Source organism: Kryptolebias marmoratus, linkage group LG24, assembly GCF_001649575.2.
Source record: "Kryptolebias marmoratus isolate JLee-2015 linkage group LG24, ASM164957v2, whole genome shotgun sequence".
Taxonomy (NCBI): Eukaryota; Metazoa; Chordata; class Actinopteri; order Cyprinodontiformes; family Rivulidae; genus Kryptolebias; species Kryptolebias marmoratus.
In genome coordinates this window covers 5,084,526-5,096,994 of record NC_051453.1, presented here as the reverse complement: position 1 = coordinate 5,096,994, position 12,469 = coordinate 5,084,526, and the positions used below count along the sequence as shown (strand labels likewise).

At 41.7% G+C, this 12,469-nt stretch overlaps 1 protein-coding gene across 1 annotated transcript in view; it reads right to left on the bottom strand.

Moving 5' to 3' along the window:
- Window positions 1-12,469, bottom strand: part of fcho1 (FCH and mu domain containing endocytic adaptor 1) — a 35,151-nt gene that overhangs the window by 3,953 nt on the left and 18,729 nt on the right. Inside the window, exons 5-20 of the mRNA XM_017420366.3 lie at window positions 12,040-12,181; window positions 11,449-11,601; window positions 10,968-11,072; window positions 9,339-9,437; window positions 9,063-9,159; window positions 8,853-8,970; window positions 8,000-8,024; window positions 6,884-6,944; window positions 5,388-5,581; window positions 5,193-5,217; window positions 4,922-4,978; window positions 3,450-3,501; window positions 2,791-2,915; window positions 1,231-2,259; window positions 361-467; window positions 117-282 (exon numbers count right to left, since the gene is read on the bottom strand). Coding sequence (XP_017275855.1) covers window positions 117-282; window positions 361-467; window positions 1,231-2,259; window positions 2,791-2,915; window positions 3,450-3,501; window positions 4,922-4,978; window positions 5,193-5,217; window positions 5,388-5,581; window positions 6,884-6,944; window positions 8,000-8,024; window positions 8,853-8,970; window positions 9,063-9,159; window positions 9,339-9,437; window positions 10,968-11,072; window positions 11,449-11,601; window positions 12,040-12,181 — 2,555 coding nt within the window. The remainder of the gene's footprint in view (window positions 1-116; window positions 283-360; window positions 468-1,230; window positions 2,260-2,790; window positions 2,916-3,449; window positions 3,502-4,921; window positions 4,979-5,192; window positions 5,218-5,387; window positions 5,582-6,883; window positions 6,945-7,999; window positions 8,025-8,852; window positions 8,971-9,062; window positions 9,160-9,338; window positions 9,438-10,967; window positions 11,073-11,448; window positions 11,602-12,039; window positions 12,182-12,469) is intronic.

The following is a 12,469-nucleotide window of genomic DNA, read 5'->3' as shown; positions in this document are numbered from 1 at the left end:
GTTCTGTTGTTTAAATACAAGTCATGCTCAAAGGAACAGATTTGAGACTGAGAACACGCCGTAAAATACTTTCCAGCCTCGATTAGAGCAGGAATATTACTGCTTGTGAAACTTACTCTGCCTTTGTTGGTGGTCCTGGTAGGTCAGCGGTGAGGCTTGACTCACTCTGGCAGGGCTGGGCACTCGGTTCTGCGCCCCCCACTCGCTGGGGCTGGAGGAGGAGGAGGAGGTGGTGAGGGAAGGGCTGGGCTCCGGCAGCGGGGAGGAACACAGCGATCGCGACTGAAAACAACCAAGGCGACGTCAGGATCATGATTAACGATTAATGTGAAGTCAGGAAACCGAACGGCGGGTACTCACTCGCTCACAGCCGCCGGGCTGGCCTGAGGACCTCTTGGCTCGGGTCGCTCTTGGAGGAGCCGAGGCAACGACTTCAGCTGCGTCTGCTCTGTATTTATGTTTGGAACCTTACAGAGAAACAGGAATCACAAACTCAACCTCACCGGAAGAACGGACGATAATAAAAAGATAAAAAACTATATTCAGATTAACTGAGACAAGCTGAAAACACGACGCTGCCAAAACAAATGGGCACCAAATGTGACAATGTTTTGTCCTCTCCGTTGATTAAACTGAGAGATTTAAGATCCTGTTGCTGTCCAAATATCTTCAAAGGAGATTTTCAAACTAATCCCAGACATGGTTGATCATTTGTACCCAGTCTGTCCTCACTACATCAGAGAACAAACACAAATGTTACCTAATAAAAATCATCTAAAACAGCAGCTCCCAAAGTTAGAGTCGGGGCCTCACTGTGGGTCATGAAACACCAACTTTGGCATCTTGAGATGATTTCCAGATGTTATATTAAATTTTAAAATGAACAAACAGCAAAACTGTGTCATAAGTGTTCTAAGTAATAAGAAACTGTGGTTATATATGGACAGATATATTGTCTATAGTTGCTTAGATGGTGTCATGTTTGTTCAAACAGAGTTTGAACTGTTATTTGTGGGTCATAAGTTGAAAAGTTTGGGCACCTATGATTTAAAATATAAAAACAAGTGATGGAATTTGTGCAGAATTTTTTTTAACATGAAGTATTAAAAAGAAATCCAACTTTTTGTTCTGTAACAGCAGCTTTTCTGCAGGGAACTATAAAAACTCGGGCTTTGAATATATTTTACGAGCCTACATGCCTGAAGAGCAGAGGAGGAAATGACTTCGTACCCTTGTGAGAGCTCATGTTGCAGCTTATCTGACTGTTCAGATCTAGACAGTCTTCATCTTTGTCTGTTGAGAAACACAGATCCTCCTGGGGTCCCGAATGCCTCGTGAGGGGGGGGGCGTTCCTGCGTGGCTCGGTTTCTGATGATTGGTGTTTCCTCCTCTCTCCTCCACCTCCTCCTTCAGATTTAACGCCTGCTTCCTGCGATTTGGCGCCGACGCTCTCGTTAAACGGGTTGTGGACAGAGTTCCAGTGCGTCGCCTCCTTCTTCAGCTGAGCTGAGGGTAAAGAGCTCGAACCCGCGTCGACTCCCAGCCTGCCGCTGTGCGAAGGCATCGTTCCCGCAGCTGCAGCCAGCGACGACTGATGCGTTGGACTGCCAATCATGGTGATCGCAAATGGGTCGTCAGTGGTAACAGGAGGCGGGAGGCTGCGGTCTCGCTTCCTGTCTCTTTCTTTACGACTGGAGGAGGATGAGGATGCAAAGGAAGAAGGGGTGGGGAGTGTCTTTGTGTCAGAGAGGGAGACAGAAAACGGGTCCCCACGAATCTCTTTTCCCCTGACCTCCTGGGAGTGGCGGGGTGGCGGGCGTGTCCAGGCGTCAGACAGGTTTGATGCCTCCTGGGTGATCGTTCTGTCAAAAGTGGCGAGGAAGGGGTCCTCAGGTGGAATGTGTTTGCAGTTCCACACTGAAGACTCCACTTCAGGTGGGGGGAGGGTCTGAGGAAAAGCAGGGAACCGCAAAGAGGAGGGGTCCATCTCCAGGGGGATGCGTGATGGACGCGACCAGACGCCGGCAGAGTCAACCTGCGGGTTGGAGCTGCGTCCCGAGGAAGGTTCGTGGAAAGCAGAGAGGAACGGGTCCACAGGTCGGCCCAGGGTCTGAGTCTGTTCTTTACTCTGAGACACGGGAGGCCAAGCTGCCCAGCCCGCCAGCTCCGGGGACGGCCCAAGAGGCTGAAGGGAAGGTGAGTCCAGGCCAGAGTCTTCAACGTTCTCCGGGGACGAGGAATCAGATGAGAAGGCGGCATCTGACAAACAGATCAAATGTATTAAACAACATCAGAACAGCTGATCATCTGCAGTTTTGTCACAGTGACCCAGAAAAACACAAAAACCTACATGAAGCCAGAACATCTGTGAGGATAATGTCTGCTCGTCCTGCGTTTGCCTCAGAATTGTTGTCATGAGCAGAGTGAGTGAATCAACACTTTTATTACCAACAAAAATGAACCATTTAAGTTATTTTTCAAACAAAATCATTTTATTATTTATGAAATTTCAAAATCATTAACAATATCTCAGACCAGCTGCCTGAATAAAGGGTTTTTCTTAGCTTACAGAGAGAGTTAATTGGTTTATAATGGACCTCTTCAGGGAAAATGCAGGTGTTTTAATGATATTCTGTCTGTTCCTGAGCCGTTAACATGGCTTCTTGGGATCCTTAATTAAACTGAACTGTCATTATTTTCCAGTTAGGCTTTCACTGCAGTGACCTTTAAAAGTGTCTGATGTGGGGGGGAAAAAACAGAAAACTATGAATGTAATTTAATGTTTCTCACATTCAGAAGCACCGAAAGTGTTCTGCGTTCTGAGCTGCTCCCGGCTGTCAAAGCTTTTGGACTTGAAGGCCAACTCCAGCGGCGGTCCAAACAGGCTGTCTGAACCCGACGCTGTCGAACTCAACCTGACGGAGACCGAAATAAAGAGCAGAAACAACGTCAGGGAGAGCTGAAGAAGAGGGGAGAGAGGAAAGCTGTGACAAACGGTGATAAGATGAAAAATGCAGGAAGAAAACGAGTGAAGAACATAATGATCTATATAAAAATGACAAAGTAACTGTGTGTGTGGTTATGTGTTTCTGCAGGGTCAGTTTTACCTTTTATAAACAAATAATTCAAAAGTATTTTAATATTTAATTAAGAATAGGACCTGTAGGAGATCTAGTTCAAAATGCTACAGGAAGCATTGGGTAATCTGAATAAAGTTCTTTAATTTTTACATTCAATTTTTTTTGTTTTCGTCTCTGTTTTAAAACATGTCAAATCAAAGGAAATGTAGAAGAAAACAACTTAAAAATAAATGACGGGAGCTGAAAGCTGAAAAACAATGGTGGAAAACTTGCCACTAATGGCTCAGTTGGACCTCTGAATGTTTTTCTGTCCTGCTAGGAGACGGATACGAGGAGGGAGAAAACTGATGAAGGGCAGATTGATCTCACCTGCTGTGATCAGGGCTGGAGGTGGACCTGCGCAGGCCCTCCTGCTCTCCATCTGCAAAAAGACAGCACACAGCCCCGACGAGATAAAGTGACTCACTGCAGAGGATGCTGCCTAATCAGAACTAATCAGCAGCGCGGTGTTCTTCATCAGACCGCTGAAAGGAGGCAAGACGACATGAGGGAAAACCCATCAGCCAATTCCATTTCAGTGATAAATACAAGCAGTTAGCCTGGTCTCACTGAGCTCCAGCAATCGCTTTTGCTGAGAAAATGCATTAATCAGATGCTGCACATTAATCCTGCTGCTTGTGGATTTACGATGGAGAGACTCCCTGATGCTGGGCTGCAGCAGGATGTGTCCTCCCACTCCTGCCTGACCCACTGACAGCTAATGACCCTGCTGGTGATAACGCAGGCTTCGAGCACGAGCAGAGGGTCGCCTGAGACCAAAGGAGGGGGGCAGCTCGTGTAAGGTCAGCCAGTGAAGAGATTTAATGCCTGCAGGGGGCTGAGTGGGCTGGAGGTTGTGGCCATAGGCCATAAAAATGGCTGTGTGAGGAGAAGCTGCTTTTTTCCTCTTCTTATCAAAAACCACTGTTTGGGATGAAGGACAGACACTTCAAACCTCTCAAAATTTGTGAAATTAATTAAAATTTCAGCTGATAACGAATCATAAAACCAACAACTGTTTCCAATTTATTCATCATTTTTGGCTCATTTTATGTTATCATCAAATTTCAGGCATATTAGCACCAAATCTAACAAACTGTTTCATCAGAAGATGTTTTAATAAACTGAGTTGGTCTGATATTTAAAGTTTAGTGACCCAAGCTGAAGAGTTGTTAAAATTTAAACCAAGAGGTTTAAACCAAATAACATATTTATGTTACTTTTATCAAGCTGAATGGAAACAACTAAAGTGTTTAAGTGACTGTAATAATCACTACAAGCCTAACTATTTTTAATTTTGGAGGTAATTTTTGGTCTCTTCAAAATAAAACCATTTTTTGCTTTGGACAAGCTGGATAGAGAAAACGTTTGTCACTGTCCTTTTAAAAAATGATCAATTTCAGCAAAGTTGATTAAACTGTTAGCAAAATGACTGTCGGTAGCTGTGATGAGCAGATGTTTTCCTCTTCATCTCTGTTCTGTTACATCCCAACAAAACTGCTGTTCTGCAGCAGGAAAATCAACAAGAACAGTCTGGAGTACTGAGGCAGATGGGAGAGCTTTTCTGAGGCCAGATCTTCTAATAATCATGCCAAGAAATTAAAATTAAATTAGAATAAAGGGTAAATTTGAAAATAAGTGAGGTTCGACTCATGGTAATTGAGTAACAAGTACTTAAAGGGTTCTAGTTCTTATTTGTATTCAATACAGTTTCCATTCATTCTTAATTGTCATCATGTTTGTAACTTGTTTTATGAGATATCTTGTGTATAAACACATATTTTCACTCAACATTGACTGACCTCTATGAGAGGAAGCCTCACTCTCCTCTAATCGAACTCCTGCTGTACTGGAGTTTCCTGTAAACACACAACGGAGACATTCAACCATCAGAAGTGTGAAAACAAAGATGCAAAGCTCATATTACAAATTACATTTAACATAAACTTCTTTTTGTAAAACTGGACCAATTTATTTCCTATTGATGTGTTTCAGGATCTGCTGGGCATTAACAAAGTGAAATTTAATTTAAGAAGAGGCAATAAAGGAACAAAAGAATTAAAGTAAACTTACTGGAGAGATGCCATTTCACTGCAGTCTGAAAATCAACAGAATAAAAACACAAAAGTTTTACTATCAAAGACAACAAATCACTAAAAAGCCACCTAACGAAGCAACATCATCTAACTACGTTTCTCACTTTGTAAAATCAGTCTTTCTTATGGGATTTGCTTTCTGCTTCTGCTTGTATAAACGTTAAACTCCAACCTGCTGCCGTGCTCCTCTGTTGGGCGGCAGAGTGAGCGACCCCACGGTGGCTTTCAGCTCCTTCTCCGTGGCGACGGAGTTGCTGCGATTGTTGCTGGCGACCGGCCGGATCTGGATGTGGAACTTCTTGGGCTCCTCATCGTCAAAGTCTGAATCGCTGGAGTAGAAGTTGTTCTCCTTTTCCTCAGAGCAGCGTACGGGCAGGAAGACAGCGTCAAGGAAAACGAGTTTCAACTGAGAAACGACAGAGTTTGTGACCGGTTTTCATGAAAGGAAACTAAACTGAAGAAGTGACAAAGATAAGGCCACAAGATGAATTAGGGATCAACAAAACTAAACACATCTAAGAACCCATTTTCTTCTCTTTATAGATTTAATCAGAGCAACAGCAGAAAGAAAAGGCACTAACAGATGCAGAGGATTTGTTACAGAGCTATAAAACAGCAGAAGACACCTCATACAGGAGTAGTCGTGCATCGCTCAAGAAATAAAGATAACATTAATCAGATGAGCAGAGTTTGGACAAAGTGTTAAAGTAGTCAGTGACAGGAAATACATGTCCTTCTAAGCACCAATTAGATCTTTATAATTGGTATGCCTGTGAAAAACTGGGAACCTCTCTGACCTTCTGGTTACGCTTCATTTAAAATATCTCCCCCCACATTTAGAGAGTTTTTTTCTGCAAACTCATAAGATTTAATTTGTTGCAGACAGAGGTTAATACACAACCGAGTCCAGCTTTTGACAAATTCTTTTCTGCACCAGGAAGAAAGAACTATTGAAAGTGAAAGCTCTGTATATTAAATGCCACTCGAGTCTCAGCTTCAAGTGAAGGACTTCGAGTCTCTCAGAGATTTTTGTTCACGAGTGACGGCAGGATGGAGCAGGAAGACAGAACAACAGATCAGGGCCTCGTCTGCAGTAAGGAGGACATTGCTCCGGTACATCATTGTGAGCCCAAAGGCAAAGCTCATGACTTCCTGGTCCGTCTACGTGCCTTCACCGATGGTCGTGAAGTATAGATCAGAACAAAAAGGATGAGATCCTGGACACAAGCGGCTGAGAGCCAGGCTCAGCCTTAGAGATGAGGTGAGGGGCTGAGAGTAGAGCCGCTGCTCCTCCACATCAAAAGGACTCAGCTGAGGTGGTTCAGGAATCTGATTAAGATGCCCAACTAGTGCCTCCCTCTGGAGGTTTTCCAGACATGATCCTGAACTCACCGGAGGGATTATGTATCCTCTCTAGCCAGGGAACTTGATAGGATCCCCCCAGGAGGAGATGGAGAGTGTCTCTGGGGAAAGGGATGTCGTGTTTTACTCCTGGACCTGTTGCCTCTGCGACCTGACCACCGATAAGTGGCAGAAAATGGATATATGTATGTCTACTCTTCCTTTTTATTTTAATTTTTTAACTCAGTCCAGAAATAAGTTTGTTCATTAGTCAGCTAAAATATAAAAAGTGTTTTATTTACTAAAAACCAAACAGGCAAAGGATATCATTCTGGGTGCTGTCAGATCGGATGACAAACCCCTCATCGTCCACTTCCAGCGGTGAATTCTGCAGAAATGAGAATATGAGCACAGACAGGAGAGTGAGAGCGGGGCAGACAGCAGCACAGGAACAAGTGGTGCATATCTGACACTCAGAAGTGCTCTGTCACACTGTGTTACTCAGCACTCACTGAGAGCTTTCCATTAGAGGGATCGAGTGAGTAAATATACACTACAAATGTCAAACGCTGCTCGCACAAGTGAGAGTCAGTCACTTTTACAACAACTGTACGCTAAACAAGAGCTCAAACTAAGCCCTGTCCCAACGCTATTAACATACTGACATGACTGGAGTACCTGTTGCTTGATATGCATTTGATGTACAAGTATGAAACCAGAGAATCAGGAATAAGATTGATGTATTTATAAAGAAGTTATAAATCAGTTTAATTGATGCATCAGCTTTAAATAATAACACAACTCAAAAACTGAATCATTTCCATTTCAGTTTTTCTGATACTGTCGCACAAATGTAGGACAACCGTCCGTGAAAATGTGGGAATTTGAAGAGGAAAAAATGAAAATGTGACTTTTGAACCACAAGCAAAGTTGCTAAAGACTGGTCTGTATTTATTATCTCTGAGCTCGAATTTGTGTTGCTGCTGGAACCACCTCAGTCAGTCTGTGTTACGGCATTTTAAGTAAAAGTGTTAAACAGCAGCATCAGAGGCTCTGTGATCCTCTGTTTACTTTCTCATCAGTTTGCTAGACAGTTTTCTTTTTCTTTTTTTCCCTTTTTGGCAATGTCCGATGTCCTTTCACACACAGTCACTTACACCGCTCTCACACAGTACGGCGCGCACGAAACATCTACACACATTTACTGTGCTTCCCTTGTGCCTGGAAGATAATCTCAGAAACATCTTCTCTGAAGTACAGGAATAAACTTGGGAAACCCCGCAGCATCCATCACATCATTGTCACACACTCATGACCCGCCTGCTTCCATCCCGCAGGAAAAACAACACCACCGTTTTATAGACGGTAAGCTTTCAAAACACAAGTGTCCACATGGCTATCTGAGCTTTAAGGATTTAGGTGGGAATTCAGGTAAATACTCACCAGTGCGTCTGCGACAGCTGAATCCCTGCAAATATGGAAAAAGCGACACAGGAGTTATTTTCACAGACAGCTCAAAATAAAGCTGGCAGCAAAATAAATAAATAAAATAATGGATATCACATGAGAGGAGTACAACACAGCCAGTTTAATTGTGTTTGCTGGTTCTGTGATTGTGTTTTGATCTTTATTTGGTAATACAGGTTCTTCTTCAAGAGGCATTCATAATTATTTTGATGCTTTTCTTTTTTGCACAAAATACAGAATTATTAGACATAAGCAGCGTGAGTAAAGAGGTCAAAGGGGAAAAAAAAAATCGAGCCAGCAGTTTGGACAGACCCTGAATGCTTCAGGAAATTAATTATTATTCACGTCAGGATATCTGCACATTATACTTTAACATGATTCCCAAGAGGGCTATTAATTTAGACTTCATCTATATATAAACATGGGAACATTAGGTTAATGACCAAATCAAAAGAGAAAATTATTAACTGAAAGTTTTCACATACATAGATCTAGACAAATGTGTTTTCTGTTTTGTTATTTTCTTGCGTTGTTTAAAAGCAGATGTTCAAAAAACATCTGTCATGAAATTGGAACAACATATTTAAACACATGCAACCTACACAGGAAGTAAATGCGCAGTTCTCTTTATATTGTGACAACTGATGGACTCTTTTAAAATTATTCCAAAGATTTAATTTAGACAATTTAATCCAAAGCATTTAACGTACATGGCTTCAGAGCAGGTTACATGTTCAGCAAGGTTAAAAGAGAGCCGTGTTTGTGAAAACGTCAGGCTAACTTATTTTTAAACCTGCTTTCTGTAAGAGTGTTTTGTGGGTAGACTCACGTAGAGTCTGGCTCCTTGTCTCTCTTGCCGAGGCCGGGGATCCTGAAGGCTTTTGCTCGAGTCTTTTTCCCACCTTCAGGGGTCAAAGCTGTCATGTACTCCTCAAACCCAACCAGCGCTGCAGACAACACGAGGCACAAAAAACATTAGCTATGAAATATTCAGCGCCTACTATGCTGTTTTATTGATGCTGTTTTGGTTTTGTGGTACCTGGCCTGTCTTTGCCTGTGCCTTTCAGTTCAGCAAATTTCTGAATCAGGGTGTCGGCGCCGATGTTTTCCACATTCTGCTTGAACTCCTCGTGAACCTGCAGTTCACAAGAACACTTTATTAAAGCTTTATTAATTACTCTCATAATTTTTAATTTGCACTAGTGTAGCAATTGAGTCAAACTAGGTGTTAAGATTACAATTTGGTCTTAAAATACGTTGTCTGGAAGGAAGTCTGTCATCATTAAAGCAGAAGTTTGGGTCGGGTCCAACTTACCTGTCCTACCTGGACATGGGTGTCCTCTATTGAGTGGGAGTAACTTTTGATCAGCTGTTTCATCTGTCGCAGATGAGCCTCCTCGATTTCTTGAAACCTCTACACAAACAGACATATATATGTCATCAACCACAAACACAATAACGTGACGAAAACAAACTTTCTCTCTAAACCGTAGGCTCAATGAGTATTTGTGCTCAATAAATTCTTCCAAAACTCTCCAAACAGCATCAAACTATCTTTTAATCAACAAACACTCCTTCAGTCGTGTCGTATCATCAGTGTTATCACTGTTCCTCAGTTCCATCAGCTTTATTTTGTTGGAAATGCTTTCACACATGCCTGGTTTCACGTGACTTGACCAACTCTGTTACATTTTAATTTTTTTAGCTCTGGTGAACTCAACTAGATGGTTTCAGCAGGGTTTAATCGCAGCAAGAACAGAGAACTACACCACCTTTAAGTCCAGAAATTTGCCCATCAGAGCAAAAGCTACTAAATAAACTATCAGTTTTCTATTCTCTAAAAACAGACACTTAATAAAATTAATTTAGAGAACTTTAAAGATGAGGGGCTGAGTTTAAATACTTGTAGCTCTGATTTCTATCAACACTTCTTTTATGTATTTATATTTCAGCAGGTTTTGGTTGAATGCAGGCAAATCAAAAAATCTCTAATTTTAAGAAATCACAAGAACATCTGACAATCACAGTGATGATGATTTCACTTTTAAGTAGCTTCACAAAAGTTCATCCAAATTTGTGCACATCAGAACATGAGTGTTTTTGATTAATCAAACATTAAGAAGGAATGTTTTTTTTTGTTTTGAGCGTCATCTCTTTGTGTTTTAGGTTTTCTTTTTTTGACAGCTCTGTTAAAACATTTAAACTGCAAAGACTTTTGTTCACGACGAAGAACTGCTACAGTGTTTTTCTGTTTTCTTGAGTTGTTTGTGAACACTAAAAAAAGCATTTTTATTGTAAATCAATGAGTTTATTTAGTTGTGAAATGAACAAAACTTAAAAAGCAGATAACTTAACAGTGTGTATTTTTTTCATATTTTAAACCTTTTGACCTCATTAAAAACTAATTTATTGTGTTTTAGGTAAACCAAAAAGCACCTTGTTTTTTCTGTGATACCTGGGAGAACAATTTACTCTCCCTGGTATCCCACACTCCTCCATAATTAAGATCAGACCTCCCCTTCAGAGCTGTTACAACAGATAATTAGTTACGAGGATTTCATTCATCATTTCTAATGTAAAACACAGGAGCGCGCTTTGGGATTTGTTAAATATTTCCATGGAAACAGCAGCCGTAACCATGGAAGCATGGAGGCAGTGATTAAAGGTAATGAGCAGGTTGCAGAGTGTGTGTGTGTGGAAATAGGTGGGTGTTTAGGAGTCGGGGGTTTGAGGTTTCCTTTATTGCAGACGGTGTGATGTTAGATAACAAAGAAGAAAAGATAAGATGGGGTTTTCTTCTGGTGGGAGGTTACAGAGAGGGTGAGTCAGAAAAAGATGAGGCAGATAAGAAGGATGAGTGCATTAAACCAAATATCAGAGGGTGGAAGAGAGATTTAAAAAGAAAAAAAAAGTGACTCTTAACCCAGCTGGAGTCAAAGCTGACCTGGGCGGACTCGCTCATCTTCTGCTCAAACTCTCCTCCCACACGGTTGTACTTCTCAATGCACAACCCAAACGACTCGGCCGCTTTCTTAGACTTCAGCTCCGCCTAGTGAGGAAAAAAGGAAAAGAGCATCCAAGCTACTGAGATTCATTCACAGACCTGAAATAGAAATTAACTGCACAGTTATTGGCTGAGAACATCAGAACCATAATTAGAACTGCCTAATTCAACCCTCAGTGTGAATAAATGCTGTCATCGGTGATTATTAAACCAATAAAACTTAAATACTTTGTTTTAAATAAACTCTTCAGCTGTGCGATCCATAATACAGACAACAATAAAATGACATCGCAGACATTACTGAGGGTTTTTATACAAGATTTACAAGCTTAACATTTACAAACAAGTCACTACTACACTTGTTTTTTAAAAACTGTTAAATTAAGCTGCCATAAGAGAAACCTGTAGAATTGGGGCCAACCTTCTCCAGCTCTTTCTGTGGAGCTCCTTCCTTCCTGAGCCGGTCCAGGTCTAGACATTTGGTGTGGTACCCCTCCTTCGACTTTTGAAGGTGACCATTCTGAACCTGCAGAGCCTGCACCGCCTCCACCGTCCCCACCATGTCCTCCTTCGTCTGGGTGGTAAACACAGAGAGTAAAAGGTGAACACTCTGCACGATTCATTGTTGTATTTGATACTTTAAGGCAGTGGTGTCCAATCCTGGTCCTGGAGGGCCACTATCCTGTATGTTTTAGATGTTTCCCTGCTCTTCAGGAGGTCAAGTTCTCCAGAAGCCTGTTAATCACTCAGGTATTCAAATCAGGCGTGTCAAAGAGAAACAACTAAACCATGCATGATAGTGGCCCTTCAGGACCAGGACTGGGCACTACGGCTTTAAGGGAACACAAAGTAATCTCCATGAAGGGAAAAAAGGGTAATTTGATTTTCTGTGACATAAATTAGATCAGGAGAAGAGCTCCATGTAGGACAAGATATGAAAAGAGTAAACTGAAAACACAGCCAGCAGCCATTTTTCTGCCAGGATGGTGGTCAGGTTTGTGTTTCCATATACCTTGCGGTGGATTTTGACCTGCTCATCTCCGTACTTGTTGATGTCCCGGATGAGATCGTTCATCTTCTTCATTAGCTCGAGGTGACAGAGGGCCAGTTTGTCCGAAGACACCCTGAACACGTCCCACATGGGCGCAAATGTCCTGAAAACATACATGGCTGATCAAAACACGCATGCAAAACTACAAAACAATTACATTACAAACCCAATTAATCAAGAAACCAAAAAAACATTTGGTTTAATTTCTGGCTGAGACATTTATAAAATACAGATGTATTTGAACTCTAAGTACCACAATATAAGTAAAAAAAAGACATAGGAGTTTTTAAGACTAAAAATGCAACTTGTCTGTTTTCTTTTTCACAATGTGGATGTGTTTTGTTCAGATTTAATTTGCGAAGACCAAACAATCCACCACTTCTAATCAGAT